Source organism: Ursus maritimus, unplaced genomic scaffold (assembly GCF_017311325.1).
Source record: "Ursus maritimus isolate PB19 unplaced genomic scaffold, ASM1731132v1 scaffold_5, whole genome shotgun sequence".
NCBI classification, from domain to species: domain Eukaryota; kingdom Metazoa; phylum Chordata; class Mammalia; order Carnivora; family Ursidae; genus Ursus; species Ursus maritimus.
The window spans coordinates 46,910,197-46,926,639 of NW_024426663.1; the positions used below are offsets into that span (position 1 = coordinate 46,910,197).

Genomic DNA, 16,443 nt, shown 5'->3' on the forward strand with positions numbered 1-16,443 from the left:
AAAAGGAACTTGTGAAATATGCAGACCAGTATTATTGCTACTTAGCAGATGGGACAACAAACACAGAAAGATTGTTTTCTATTTAGTCACAGAGTCACAGTTGGAAGAGCCAGTTCTCTAGAATTCTAGACCTATACTTCTCTCCTATTTTTTTTTTTTTACTAAGATATGCTACTTCAATAACAGCAACCAATATTTATATTGAAATCCAGATTTTAGCATGGTGTCTCATGTTTCTTAAGATTATAACTGTGATATTCTGTTTGACATGTTCTCCTGTGCTCACATCTATATATGTTCTGTCCATTCACATAACCAACATTCTTTCAATAATACAGGCCTATGGGGCACCTGGGTAGCGCAGTCGTTAAGCGTCTGCCTTCGGTTCAGGGCGTGATCCTGGAGTTCCGGGATCGAGTCCCGCATCGGGCTCCTCCGCTGGGAGCCTGCTTCTTCCTCTCCCACTGCCCTGCTGTGTTCCCTCTCTCGCTGGCTGTCTCTCTGTCGCATACATAAATAAAATCTTTAAAAAAAAATAATGCAGGCCTAATGATTTCAAATTACTTAGCACTTTCACCTCTATTATCTCATGTGGATGACACTATCTCATGTGAAGACATCAGCTCTCCAGAAGATAGAGTTAATACAGAGTTAAGCTAGAGTCAATTCCCAAAGGACAAACTCAAAGATTGGAGGAGTTAAGCAAATTGCCCAAAGCAGACAGCTAATGAGTGACAGAATCTTGACCAAAACCAGATCTTTCAACTTCAGAACTTATGATCTCCCAGTAACTGGTTGCATTTATTTCTAATTTTTTAAGACGTGTCTCTCTCATTCATACTTTCCATTCTCCAATACCACCTCTTTTTCTCCAACATAATTCTATAATTTTGGTTTATTCTATTGGGGAATTTGAATACTTACACCTCACCCATATTTCAGTGCTTCTTCAGCATTTGAAATATGTATACTACATTGAAATGTGCTCCAGAAACTTTTCTTAATCGGATAAATGATCTTCTTCCTAAGTCATAGTGGAGCATCTGATTAGAGTGACCAAGTTCTGAGTAGATGACAAAAATAAGAAAAATGGCTCAGGAAGGGAAAAATGAAAGGGGGGAAATAAGATCATCAGAGACTACGGACTCCACGATACAAACTGAGGGTTTCAGAGGGGAGAGTGGTAGGGGGATGGGTTAGCCCAGTGATGGGTATTAAGGAGGGTACGTATCGCATGGAGCACTGGGAGTTATATGCAAACAATGAATCGTGGAACACTACATCAAAAATGATGTACTGTTCGGTGACTAATACAACATAATAAAAAAAAAAGGAAAAGAAAAATGGCTCAGTGATGGTAGAGCTGGCTAGGTCAGGTGCAAGCACCTGGGTCTGTGGTTTTCAAACTTTTCATCACTGTTATTTAAGTAAGAAATGGAATTTTCCCTCTCCCTAAACATAATTTTATGAGGCGAGCGAGAAATGAAACAGATTTTTAAAAAGGCAGTCACTTAAATAGAAGCAAGACAGGATTCAAGAGGGCCTGCATTTCCACCACATAGCGTGAGTTTCCATGCAAATCCAGTTGGAAACTAATCTAGAAGACACACACAAAAGGAAGTGAGGCCCTGGAAGGGAGAGTATCTTGTCCATTCAGTGACATAGATCCCCAGATTCTAGTACAAGATTGATTCTGCTATGCCATATCTTGTCACACCATTACACAGCCCTGCGCGAACATGGGATGTCTGCCCCTACTTGCTTTCCCAGAGAACGTGAGTAAGTATCTGCCACCTGGGCCCTAGACTCAGTTCTCTACTGCTTATTGGATATTACCTTCCTGACACCCCAAAGGATCTTCCAGTTCAACATGTTCCTAGAAGACCTTGTTGCTAAATCTCATTTTTAGTGGCTTCTCTTCAGTTTCACTTTGTTAATATCTGTCAGTAGCAACCCAATCCAGGAAAATTTAGGAATCGTCATTTCTTCTCTGATTTTCACACTCACACCTAATCTCTCACCAACTAGGTTTTCATTTGAGTGTGTGCCTTTCTCTCCAGGAAGAATATAAGTATTGTTTGTTTGTTTATTATTTTTTAAAATTCAGAGTTCAAGAGTAACAGCTTATAAATCTATCTCTAAAAAAAAAAAAATCTACTTCCCATGTTTCCTCCTTTTGGAAATTCCAATCAGAATGACAGAGAGTTTAACCCTGTCAAGAAATTCTAGTAAGACTGCATTTTTCTTTCTTCTTTTTGCCCCTACTCAGTAACTGTCTAACAGTTTAATTCTCAACATCACTTGGCATCAGGGAAATACAAGTCAAAACCACAATGAGTTACTACCTCACAACAGTCAGAATGGCTAAAATTAACAACCCAGGAAAGGACGGATGTTGATGAGAATGCAGAGAAAGGGGAATCCGCTTACATTGTTGGTGGGAATGCAAGCTGGTGCAGCCACTCTGGAAGACAGTATGGCAGTTCCTCAAAAAGTTAAAAACAGAACTCCTCTACGACCTAGCAATTGCACTATTAGGTATTTATCCAAAGGATACAAACACAGTGATTTGAAGGGGCACATAAACCCCAATGTTTATAATAGCAATGTCTACAATAGCCAAACTATGGAAAGAGCCCAGTGTCCATCAACAGATGAATGGATAAAGAAGATGTAGTATATATACACGATAGAATATTACTTAGCCATCAAAAAGAATGAAATCTTGCCATTTGCAACAGCATGGATAGAACCAGAGGGTATTACACTAAGCAAAATAAGTCAGTCAGAGAAAGACAAATATCATATGATTTCACTCATATGTGGAATATAAGAAACAAAACAGATGAACAGAGGCGAAAGGAAGGAAAAATAAGACAAAAACAGAGAGGGAAAAAAACCATAAGAGACTCTTAATTACAGGAAACAAACTGAGGGTTGCTGGAGGGGAGATGGGTGGGGGAATGAGATTACTGGGTGATGGGCGTTAAGGAGGGCACCTGATGGAATGAGCGCTGGGTGTTATGTGCAACTGATGAATCACTAAATTCTACCTCTGAAACTAATAATACACTACATTTTAATTAAATAGAATTTAAATAAAAATAAATAAAAATAAAAAACAATAACAGTATGTAGGATTATGTAAACTCAATACCATCACAACACATTGCCTAGATCAAAAGTTACTTCAAAGTGACTTCAAATTCACTCCCATTTCTGTTACCAGTTCTTTAACAGGCTTAAGATTTTATCTCAGAAAGAATTGATTGGCTGTGATTCTAGGGTAGCCAGCCCTCGAGGTGGATGTGCACTGCACGTGAATTCTTAGCAACCTCCAGTATGATTCCCCCACATAGTAGGGGTGATCAATAAGTGTAGATGTACAAAACTATCTATTCCCCCTTTTACTCTAAATAAAATTGTGTCTGATTCCAAGTCTTCTGCTGGGCTTTGGGGATATTTGGTCTCATTCATTACTGAAGTTGATGATGATCTGAGATGATTAAGGAGTGCACAAGAAAATGAGGAGAGGCCCTCTAAGCTCTGGATAGTCAAGGCTGCTGCCCGAATCCTGATGGTCCAAGCCAGCTGTAAATGGTTTCCTTCCCTGAGGTAGTTAGTTCCTTGATTCTGTGCCACCTATGGGACGTGGTGACTTTTGGTTGCGATTGAGAACTCTTGAATCCGGGTTTGGCAGACACCTTTTATAGTCATACACTCGGCAGTCTTTTGCCTTTCGGGGCTGCTGCCAATCAGCAGTGTTAGTCAGTGTTAGAACTTGGTCCCTTTCATTTTTCTTGAAAAGTTTATTGCTTCTCCTTTGGTTACTTTCCAAAGCACACAAGCCATTAAGAATCATTTCTTTCCCATTATTTGTTTTTGTCCAGTTTAACTCAAATATTCTCTAAGGCAAATGTACACACTGTTTTATAGCTTTGTGACAGAGGGGAAGGAAAGATACAGGGAAGAGTAGTTAACAGTTTTTAACTATTGCTTTTATTGTTGATGTTGTGTTATTATTTCATGTTTGACATATTGATATTAAATGACTATCAACATTCCATTCTTCTTTAGAATATTATCTTGTGCTTCTGGGTAAGTGCTAATCTGGGGTTTTGCAGTTCCACCAGCAATCCTTCAGTGGGCACTTATATCTGGATCCCATTCAACTATCTATTGCTCTTTTGAATGCATAGGAACAGCTTCTGGGTGGAGAAGGATGTGGCATTTCCTGCTTGATGTAGCCATATCTGTCCTGTGATCAAAGGCTGAGACTTAAGCAAATATCCCCTGTGAACACAACTTGTCCATTAACTCATTTTTAGAGACCTTGGCAACAGCAGTTCTGGCAACTTTCTCACTTAAAATTCCAGGAGCAAAATGGATCCAGAAGTAAAAATATAATTGTTGAAAACTTTTCATTTTATTACTGCTCCCAGGACTTCTTTCACATAAGTCAAGCCATTGGAATTCACTTTTCATTATTATTAATCCCATTCCTATACGCTAAAAAATCAGCATGTGTTACTTTCTCCTGCCACACATTCCATACATTTGGAATTGAATTATTCCACGAATAAACACAAGTGACCATTTCTGTAGATAATGAGCAATTTTCTGGATCACCATATGCAAAATATAACTGTTTTGTCTGCAAACATAAGAAGATAGATAACATTATTTGTCTGAAGAGCATGGAACTGGGGTTCATGAAGCCAGAGGGAGTGGTATAAGGAACATGAGATTAAAACACACTTACTTGAATTTGTATTTCTGATTTAGACCAACTTGGATAAGCTCAGAAAATCACTTTCGGGGCGCCTGGGTGGCACAGCGGTTAAGCGTCTGCCTTCGGCTCAGGGCGTGATCCCGGTGTTATGGGATCGAGCCCCACATCAGGCTCTTCTGCTATGAGCCTGCTTCTTCCTCTCCCACTCCCCCTGCTTGTGTTCCCTCTCTCGCTGGCTGTCTCTATCTCTGTCGAATAAATAAATAAAATCTTAAAAAAAAAAAAAAGAAAATCACTTTCCCTCTCCAGGTTTCAGAATTCCCATATTTGAAACATGCTGGATAAATTATCTTTAATTTTTCTCTAGCCCTGTTGCTCTGGGATATTATCAACCTGAAATAAAATGATCTTTTCCCGATTGTGACCTTATCAGTACGTATTACATATTTAGCTGATAAAAACCAATTAATTATTTGGAAGTACAATGCCAATTACAACAGTACACTTCACAGCATATTTTTCTGGGATCATGCTACTCATTGCATTCTTCTTTAGCTGCAGCTTTTGCTAGGATTTCTGAAAAATACCTCATGAATCTAGCCTTCCAGGGCGGGGACAAAGTGGAGAGACACAGAAGTTCATGTTCTCATGTAACTAGTTTGTTTCCAGCTATTAGTGTCAGCATTTTTTTATTTGTACCAGGAAGGGAATGCAGTTCCTTCTCTAAATTCCTTGAAATATAATGGTCTTCCCCTATCCTTGTAGGCTTTATGTCATTGACCAGAACTGAGAGTTTTGTCCTATATTCCCTTTTCTTAAGGGTCTAGTTTTACTCAATAACTTTTAAGAAGCAATTGCTCCATGCCAGACATTGTACCAGGCATTGGGGATATAATCATGAATGTTAAACGGTTTCCTCTTAAAAAACTCACGGTCTAGTGAGAGAGAGATAGATTTCTAGATAAACAAGTACACAACACAGCTGGCCATGCAGGTGTAAGGAGAGGATATTATGGGAGCATATGAAAGGAATAACTAATTCATATTCTTTTGTAAAAATTTATTTATTTATTTTTAGAGAAAGAGTGCACAAGCGGGGTGGGGAGGGGCAGAGGGAGAGAGAGAAACTTAAGCAGGCTCCACAGCCAGCACAGAGCCCATTGTGAGGCTTGATCCTAAAACCCTGAGATCATGACCTGAGCCAATATCAAAAGTCAGATGCCTTACTGACTAAGCCAGCCAGGTGCCCCCAACTAAATCATATTCTAAGGGGAAAGAGGTCATGGAAGGTTTCCAGAAAAAAGCTATACCTTCAACGAGCAATAACAAATTAGAGTTTGGAGGGATGGATCTTGTGAGATGGAAGAAAAACTGGGAGAAGGACCAGGGGTAGATAAAAAGAGTATGTTAGGAGGGGACATGAAGGAAGAAGTTCAAGAAAATTATTCAAGGGAAAGAAGACAATATAACAGTGGAGGCTGGAGAGGTGAACAGAGGCCTTGCATGTCAGAAGAGTTTGGACTTTATCTTGGGCGTTAGAGAAGCCACTTATAGGTTTTAAGAATAATGCTATCAGATCTGGATTTCAGACCATTATTCTAAGTACAGTAAAGAATGCAGTGGAAGGGAGAAGGATGAAGGAGGGAGATCATTTATTAGCGATGATCATGAAGTGATGATGATGGCTTGAACCAGAGTTTATCAGTGGTGATCGACCCTATAGAGGATGAAAGGGGTGGAAGTAGACCGAAGCCAATGCCTAGGCTTCAGGTTTGTCTCGTTTTGCTTTGTTCTAGTACAGTGTGGTGGTTTAGTAGGAGTTTTCAACAATTTAAATTGGGGAATTAAACAGATCAGTGCTTTGAAGAGGTCATTTGGAGTTTTTTTTTTTTTTTAAAGAGAGAGCTATAAAGGATGGAGACAAGCCAGTCAGCTCGAAGGCCATTAGAAAAGTCCATTGGAGAAAAAAAGAGGGTCTAAAATTCATTAAAAAAAATATTACAAGCACTGTAACAGATAAGAATGGGAAAAGTATACACTGTTTTCTGCTGATTGCTTTGTGATAGAGGGCAAGGAAAGATACAAGGAAAACTAGTTAATGGCATAGAATGAACTAAAGGAAGACAGTGCATCATCCCTCAAAATAATCTGGAAGGAGCTCTATGGTCATATGAAATTTCCATCAAGGATGACAAATATTTTGTTTGACTGTTTTCCTGTCACTAATCCTCATTTGACAAAGTCCTCTCTGTTCCTTCTTCATGCTCAAAAGTGATTTATAGTCACATGCTATTTAGATAGAACTTTAATTTCAATACTGGAAAGAAAAAGGCACCTGTGTGCCATATGCCATCAAAGAAAGAACAAGAATGTCTTGCTATGCTTTTTTCCCCAGGAGGTAAACAGCCCTTGTCATTGTAAAGGCTGCAGGACATGCTCACTTTATTTACCATTCTCTCTCTGTATAATATATGACACTGGCCTTGGTCAAAGTCAAACAAGAAGGACACAAAGAATATTGGATTGGGGTACAAATCTGAGTCTTGCCATGTGCTTGTCTCAGCTTCAAGCACATATTAAATGTTTAGAAATGTCAACATTTATTATTTTCTATAATTCTACTCAACTATTCTATTTTTATTTTCTATTATTATGGACTGAGAAGTGTGGTTGGTGGTTAAGAGCATAAAAGAGGGTGAAGAGAAGACCAGTAAATTACAAAGAAGGACAAGAGTCAGATTCTCACCCATTACTGAGTTACAGCCCACAGGTCAAACCTGGCTCACCACCTGTTTTTATAAATATACCTCTATTGGAACACAGACAGGTATATTTATTTACATAGTGTAAATTCATTTACTTACACAACAGCATGATTGAGCAGTTGTGACAGAGCCTATATGTCCTACGAAGCCGAAAATAATTACTATCTGGCTGTTTACCAAAAAAATCCGCCTACCCATAGCCTAGACAAATGCTCTCCTTGGGTGTTTTTGAAGCCTTGAGAGAGGAGAAAACTTCAGGTGAGTTCCTTACATGAGAAAATAAGGAGTTTGATAGTATTAGACCTCTGAAAACCTATATTCTTAAAATGGAATCTGAAACAGCATCAGTTATATAGAGCAATGTGTAAGTCTGTGATAGCGACCAAGTAGAGGTGATATAGTTTTGCTTTTTCAGTTTCAACTCAGGATCATTTGTCACCTCCTGGGCTAGAATTTTAGGGCTGGTTTGTGAAATCTCAGTGACATGGGTCTGGTTTTCATTTGCCTCCCATCCATTGAGCCATAACTCAAGAAGCAACTAAAAAAATTAGTTCACTTCAAAAAAAAATTAGTTTACTTGATATTTAATGCAGTTATTTTGTTGTGAACATTTTGACACAGATGACATTTTATATTCATCTGTTTGTGTCTGCCAAAAAAAAAATCAACTTTCAGCTTTTTAGGAATCCCAAGTAATGTGTTCAACACCTTCACATTCAACCCCAATCCCTGTACCTCAGTCCATTGTCTATTTTTCTTGGTCCCCATCCCATTCCTGATGTCTGTTCCTTCCACTTTACCCTTGACCTTCCCTGGGTCCCTGGGCCTTTCTCCATCCCCATATGTCATTCCATTTCAGACCATCCTATCCTCCACCTCACCCTATTCCTAAGCCACACTTTCCCTGGGGCGCAGAATGATTATCAAGGATTGGTTAAGTCTTAAGTGTGCGATAACAAAGGCTTCTGTGCATATTACCTAATAATCATAATCATCATAAAAATACTAATGAAAGAAGGTAAAGGGTTTATTGTTTATAGCTCAATAAAATGTTCAAAATGACTAAAAAAGCAACTACTTCTCAAAAAATAATATGTCTTAGTCATGGACACCCTAGCCATCCAGAGTTTCTGGATTTCCTAGAACTACCCAGGAAGGAGATACAATCTCATGTTACAGACTCCCTAAACCCTTCCCTTATATTCTGGAATTGCCAAAGAAAATAGCAACATTGTTTTCTCACTTTTTTTTTTTTGAAATGACAGTATTTTCATGCTTGAAAAATGATTTACAAGCCTTTTTTTTTTTTCTGTTTTCTTGATGATAACATAGGGAAAAAAACTAGTGTGGAATTGATTTTTCACACAGTTACAAAGGACAAAGATCACAAAATCCTACTACAATTGCCCTAGGGACAACTTACCTAAAAGACAAGGGCAGAGGTGAAAAATACAAAATTAACTTCCCCAAACCAAGTAGACCTGCCATTCTGGGTACAGTTCTTCTATAGCTGAGAATAACTTCAATCATGATGGATTCTGCATAGCTTTCCCCCTCTCTAGGATGTATTCAGCACCAGCCCAATATCTGTAAGTGAACAACGTAACTAGGTACAGTCACAGGACGCCAGTATCAAGATGCTGAGCACAACAGAGTTTCAGCACTGAGGCAGGAGCTTACAAGTTGTTCCGTCTCACCCCTACCTACTGCTTGTATTGCCTGGTTGATTTCTCACGTGCATGAGCTCACTGTCTGGTTTAGTGGACTCTAGCTACATGTAGCTATTAAGCACTTGAAATGTGGTTGGTCCAAACAGATATGCTGGAAATATAAAATACATATACTAATATCAAAGACCTGGTTAAAATAAAAGTTTATATTGATTATATTTTGAAATGATAATAGTTTTGACATACTGGGCTACATAAAATATATCATTAAAGTTGATTTTACCCATTTCTTTTGTATCTACTTGAAAACTGGAGATGACACATGATTTGAGTTCTATTTCTAATGGACCGTGCTGCTTTAGAGATATGCGACACACTGTTAATTCTCATTTCCTTAGTCTTGCCCCAGACCATGGGTCCGAGGCCCTGATAGAGGAAATAGTCAATACGCAACATGACTGAATATGAGAAACTACTGGTTTGTGTCTTTGGACGGTATCTGTGTGACACAGGTAGTTATGCTCTGTGGAAGTACAGAAGCGAGGCAGGAGAGCTGCCAGGTGACAGGTACCGAAGGTGATTCATAGCTGGTTTGGTCTTATACAGCTCTTGAATGCCGGGGAGCCCATACCTCCCTACCTCTCATCTAAACATGTCTTCCTAACTATGACAGCAACTTGAATCTGAAAAGAAGTGAGCATTCTGTGTCCACCAATAGCTTAGCAAGACAAAAGGGTAGAGTTTTCGGCTTCTGTAAAAAAAAAACAAAACACCAAAAACAAACAAACAAAAAACAGTGTTCCTATTATCCAGGCAGTGATGAAGAAATCCCAGAAATGGTGTTCTGCTGGGTTTACTTTTATTGAACAAGTAGTTGAACAGATAGCATTGTGACCAGGAGGTTTTCAAGTACAGACAAATGGAGATGTCTCTGTGTACTCAGATCACAGAATCTAGGAGGAAAGAGACGGGAAAGACTGAAAGTCAGTGAGTCCATTCCCCCAACAGCTCTGTATTGTTTTCTATAGTAAATAAGACAAGCTCTGAAGAATTCTTTCTCTATACAGATGGTGAGGGTTAGGCGATTCAGAATTGGGGCATATATTTTCCCTCATGGCTTTCACCAATTCTTCCATTATTTGTCCTGGAAGAGAAGATGGATAGGTTAGGTGCTAGAAACTGAGAGATATTATAGAAATGTGGATTATATATTTATAGGTGTACTTCAGTCAAAGAAATCCATACATCCTTTCAGTCTGCCAAGGACTCACCATTTATGATCACTTCGCATTTTACTCAATTGATTCAGTGAATACCGGGCACCTAGTACACACTACCTACACACTACCACACTAATTCTGCCCTTGATCACATGTGACCCTCATGGTAATGAAAAGAGGTAAATGTCAGAGGAGGGAACAGAGCTCCAGAGAAGGTTAGTGACTTGCCAAGGTCTCACACTGGATCAGAACTTAAATCCAATTCCTCCAAAACTAATGCTTTGCTATTATAATTTGTTTGAGGCTATAAGAATTTAATCAGCTATCTTCCTTGCCTAACTTATCCAATATTCACACACTCTTGAAATTGACATTCAAAACATCAAATCAACACCTAAACATTTTTCAAAAGAAGGTAAGGGCCTCAGGAAGCTTCCCCCCACCCCCAAAACATGTTTATTCATTTGCTCTCTAGTATCTTCTGGGCATGTGCTAGGTTACAGAGCAAGGATTGTCAAGAAGTCAGGACAAGCCATCAAGGAATCGATAATGAACAGACAATTAAAATTCAGAGGGATAATTTCTACTAGACATCCAATATTAGCTTTCTGTACAAAGTGAGATAAAATGATACTTTTAAATAAGTTATTATTACAATCCACCCTCCCCCAAACCAATAAGCTCATTCCCAAAGATACCTTATGGTTCATTACTCATAGCATTTTCATATTGCTGCTAACATCATAACTTACTCTGCTAATATAACCTCACAGTGTCAGCCAGTACCACCTGGAACACCAGCAGCACTATCGTTCCAAGCCCAGACCTCCATCTGAGTTCTCACATCCACCCCAGGAGATTTCCTTCGGTTTGAGGGTGGCAATCGAAGGTCTTGTGATATCTTTGAAAATCTTTGTTATGGAATTGAGAATAGTCATTTATTCATCTCACAAAACAGTACTGGTATTTTCCTTAACAGAGAAATGTCCTTTCAAGGTAGCTAATTTTTATTTAATTGAGATATGTAATCCCTTTTCTAGAGCCCCTGGTTTTCAGAATTTCCTGACAACTAAGGGATGGTGGCAGAGTATAAGCTATGAAGCCAGAAAATCTACACCAGATGCAAAATAGAATGTTGAATAACTTTGATAATAGCAGGATCTCCCCCAGGCTGATTTTCTGTAAAATGGGAAAGATAATAATCCCTGTCCTAACCACAGGCCTACTGTGAGGGTGCATACAGGAAAGAGCACATAAAATTCTGAGCTACATAAATCTTAGTAGTTATTGAATAACAGAAAATACTTCTTAGGTCTTAAGCATGAGTACGCATTCTAGGATCTTCAGTTTATTTTTCTAGGAAAGTTGTTGACTGCCTGGCCTTGTATTCATTCTTCAAATTCCGGACTCTCTTAGAGAATCTATACAGGAACAAAGTTCAGGCAATCACCTTCAGCCTCCAGGATATGCATGCGTCATAGTCATCAGAGCAATGCTGGGCCATGACCCACCCACTTGTCCCACTTTAGTGTATCCAAAATCACACCCCTGAATCATACAGAGGGAACTGAACCCATGTTCAGGACACCTTTTGTTCTAATGATTTATTCCATCATCTAACACCATAAGTAAGTCCTATCATTAATAATATGTTACATAATTCTAGTGGAAAGAAAACACCCAAAAATGAAAAGAAGAAACTCTCTTATAAAACCTTTTATGCTTAGCCCTGTCAAGATTCTTCCTTATTTGAATAAACACATCTTATCATTTTTATCCTACGGCAAATTTCTCATAAAGTAGTTTTGTCAAGTTGTCTACATGAGATCACAGCAAGATGTGGTCTAAAGTATGATCTTTAGGATTCACATAAAGATTATTTTTATCTACCATCCTGAATTACATGTAATCAGGTATGTTTGTGAGATGGAAGGGATATTATATTCTGTTAATAAAATAAGGAGCAAACCACTACGAGTTTATATGTAATAAGACAGCAAACACAATATGGGGATAGAGCAAAAGTTGAAACTGTCTCTTTATGGATATGTAAAGACCTCGAATATACCGATGACTGTCAAGTGCACATGAGGAAAATGAAGGTCGTCTGGCTTCACCCCAATACTCTGCCTTCCAGCTGCTAATGTAAAACCAAAACCACCTAGTTTCCATCTTTTGTTTTTCCAGTGTTCCATATCAAGACTCACTGAGTAGTTCTTCTGAATGTGGTCTCATCTAGTGTTGCTTAGGAGCCCCAAATCTGGCAGAGTAGTCTCCAATTGCATTATTGCCAGAGCTTTTTGTGGCCATGGCATGGAGTGAAACCAGTTGTGAATAATAATAAATATTTATTTAGTAAGTGTAATTTATTACAATATTTTGTTTTTATTGAATGTAAATATATTTTAACATCAAATATAAGGTTATTAAACTATAATCCATTATAATAAACATATATAAGTGCTATGCCAGGATCCATTTCTCTAAGTTTACACTATGGATTCTTCTCTTTGTCTAAGTTCATACTTTGGTCTCTTTGGCATAATAATAATAGTGATAATAATAATAAATGCCCTTAGTTCGTAGACACTGTGCCAAATGTTTAAAAGTCAGTATTTATTGAGTGTTTTCAATAACTTGGTGAGATCTTTGGTTTAGATCTTTGATTTGCCAAAGGTCTCATATATGAGAGATATAAAAAACTGGAATTTAAACCCATATTTGCCTGGTAACAAACATTTTCTCTTCTTTGAAAATTCCTACATTTCCTCCCAAGTTACATATCATCTTGCCTGAGGAAGAGCATCCTCGAATGCAGTTGCCAGGGAGAATCAAACTCAATAATGTCTGTCAAAACATCCTTGCAGGGATTTAAATGAAAAGGCCAACTTTTCATGTTGGGAAACAGTTGAATGCAATGCGAAGTGCAAGAACATGGGGGTTACATGGAAATGGCTGAAATTCAGTTCCGTCACTATGCAACCTCTCTCAATCTTTTCTCATCTTTTTATAGAAAATCACAGGAAATAAAACCTACTTTGTAAAAGTGTTATGTGAGGGACATTGCTCATAAACAATCTACTAATGATCCCAGTTAACAGTAAACATTTAAAAATATTAACTATTATATTATTATCCCTGCATATTTCGGTAATTACTTAATGATCTTCACAATGAAGACATGACCAATTCTGGGGTTATCTGACCCAGTATCATTGCCCTAGCCAGAGAAATGTCCATCAGTCGGTGGCAGACACAGAAGCGGAACCAATCGGCTCTGGCACTGTAACCGCGAATGCAGTGTACTTACAGATGCTGGCACATTGGGAGGGGTTGTTTCCGGGATGCTGTTCTCTTCACACTTCCCTTCGCTGCGTATGTGTGTATTAGTCTGGTGTATTCTAAAACAGAGTAGAGGAAATTAAAAAGATGGAAAAACTGACAGTTATGATGAGAAAAGAAAACAAACAAGGATCAATGTGGGTGACATCTGGGCATCAAACCAGAACTGAAATTACAGGTAGAACCCGGGATCTGAATTCAACTACTTCCCAGTAGGAATCACCCAGGTTTTGTCTCTCTTCAGATTCAGCTCCAGATTCATTCCCCAGTCCTGGATTCATTCCATCACATTTCATTCACCTACATACTCATAAAATTGTTCAATGTTAGAAATAAACTTGGAGACCATCTATTCCAAAAGCCATTATTTTACAGACAGGAAAACTGGATCCCATGAAGAAGCTTCATCTTACTGAATACCTATAATGAGGGATTACAAAATACAATACATATATATAATAAAAATATATAAAATATATTTAGACTATTGATTTTATAAAATATAATAATACATAATCATACAGCTTGAAATTTATAGCTGGAAAAAATCTTAAAAGGCATGAATTACAATGTCTCTCTCTTAAGAAATATTGCATATCAAACATTTGTTTGTTTGCCTCTGGTGATCGGAAACTCACTGTCTATCAAGGCAGTTTGACTTGTCTTTGGATATTGCTCAAGTTGAAATGGCTTCCCTCTAAAACCACAGAAACCAATACTCTTTCCTCTTGCCTGGGATAGCCTGGATCTTTCCTCTATAATATATACTACCAGTTCCTTTAGCTAAACAATCCATCCTGAGGCATGATTTGTTAATATTTTTACCATTGAAGTTTCTGACTCCAAAGTTCCCTTGACTAGAGTATCACTTGTTATGGGTTTACACAGTTAATGGAATACTTAAAGAACACTGGGTGGATAATTTAGGCCCTGACATATGCAATAAAGGAAGTTGAAGAATTTCTGGGCTGAAGATATAAGGCATACATAGTAACAAATTCCTGAACGGTTGCATTCATTTCTTAAATGGAGATTTCTTAATTCTTTTTTTTACTATGTTATGTTAGTCACCATACAGTACTTTATTAGTTTTTGATGTAGTGTTCCATGATTCATTGTTTGCGTATAACACCCAGTGCTCCTTACAGTATATGCCCTCCTTAATACCTGCACACAAATTGTTAACGTTGCTTCATTTTCTTTTCTTTTCTGGAAAGAGGTAACTTTCTCCATAGCCCTAAATGTTTAAAGAACTACTACTTTGGATATAACAGTAGTGTAGTGGAGAGAAAAGAGAACTGTATTTATATCCAAACCAACAAGGTGAAAATCTCATCTGATCTACTTCCTAGCTTTGTGACTTTAAACAAATTACCTGGACTCTCTGAACCTCAGATTCACCCTCTGTACAATGAAGATAATAGCGCTTATAGCATGTAGTGAGGATTCAGCGAGAGAATGAATGTGCGAGTGTCTTACCTACACATGTCAGAACACATAAAGCACTCATATTCAGATATTATTCTAAGTGTATAAACTGCAGAGTGTCCCATCCTCACATTCTGGGCTTTGCTTATGGTGTCCCCAGAAGGCAAGAACATACACGGACTACAGTGTAAATCTGGGGTGGGGCGGGGTGGGAGTGGGATGGAAGAGTCAAGATTTGTCACCACGCTTTCACTGACAGCTGGTCAAACATGAGGCATGTGAATGGAGGTGAGGGTAAGACAGTATTTGAGCAGAAAAGCAAAAAGCTAAAACCCATAATGACAGTAGTAAAATAAATCCCTCCTATTTAATTTTAAATAAAAATGGCAATTCTTCTAAAAAACCCAGTGAAGCCAGCTGGCTCACAGAATGGTCTGCACTTCCCCAGTGGAAAAAGTGAACCTGATAATGATGAGATACTATGCCCACAGATGCACAGATAGCAATAAATCTGAGAGCCCACCCTAGGCCGCCATTTGTTCCAGGGGGCTTTCTCTTGAATGATACTGTCTCTGCTCCAAGAAGAAGACTTGGAGAGGATGAGAAATATGTGACTATCAGGTAGTCAGAGGGCCCAAAAGAGATTACAGGCTGCACAGACTCAACATAGCAATGATTCTCACCTTTTTTCTTTTTACACAACATGTGGATGATATTCACATTCCCATGACTGTACACGGGCTAATAGAAACTTTATCTAATTGTTGTAACCCCACCACCTTTTCCTTTCTCTATACTCGGTAAAGTATATAAAAGCAACTTAATCAAAAGGATCATCTTCAATCCTCTCTATTTTATATTTGAATAAGATCATCCACAAAATTTGAATTTTTAATCGCTACGATTAGTAAATTGGTGCAATGCAACTCCAATTGATAGGAATGCAGTCCTGTGGGTCAACACCGTAGTCAAGAACCTCTACACTCGAAGATACAATAGTGCAACCTGTATACTTACAGGTTTTCATGACAGAGCATGCAGGGATTGTTGTATGTCTGGCCATCATCACCACAGACAGGCTGTAAATTCTTTGGGCAAAGGTAACCCATCTTGGGCAATACTCGGTACTGTTTGCACATCTCGGAGTCCTGAAGAAGTAAAACATAAATTAGATTTTTTCAATGGCACTCAGGAGGGATGGTCTTGGAAAAATCTTTTTTTGATTTTCTTAATCACATCTGAATACAACATTAGTAAAGGAACTGTAACATAGGTCGTAGAAACTC

At 38.3% G+C, this 16,443-nt stretch overlaps 1 protein-coding gene across 1 annotated transcript in view; it reads right to left on the reverse strand.

Annotated features, from left to right (window-relative positions):
* Positions 1 to 10,004: 10,004 nt before the first annotated feature.
* SPINK5 (serine peptidase inhibitor Kazal type 5) overlaps positions 10,005 to 16,443 on the reverse strand; it is a 76,162-nt gene continuing 69,723 nt past the window's right edge. The window contains 3 exon segments of the mRNA XM_040622261.1: positions 10,005 to 10,311; positions 13,698 to 13,788; positions 16,175 to 16,305. Of these exon segments, the coding sequence (XP_040478195.1) occupies positions 10,303 to 10,311; positions 13,698 to 13,788; positions 16,175 to 16,305 (231 nt within the window). The 3' untranslated portion in view covers positions 10,005 to 10,302.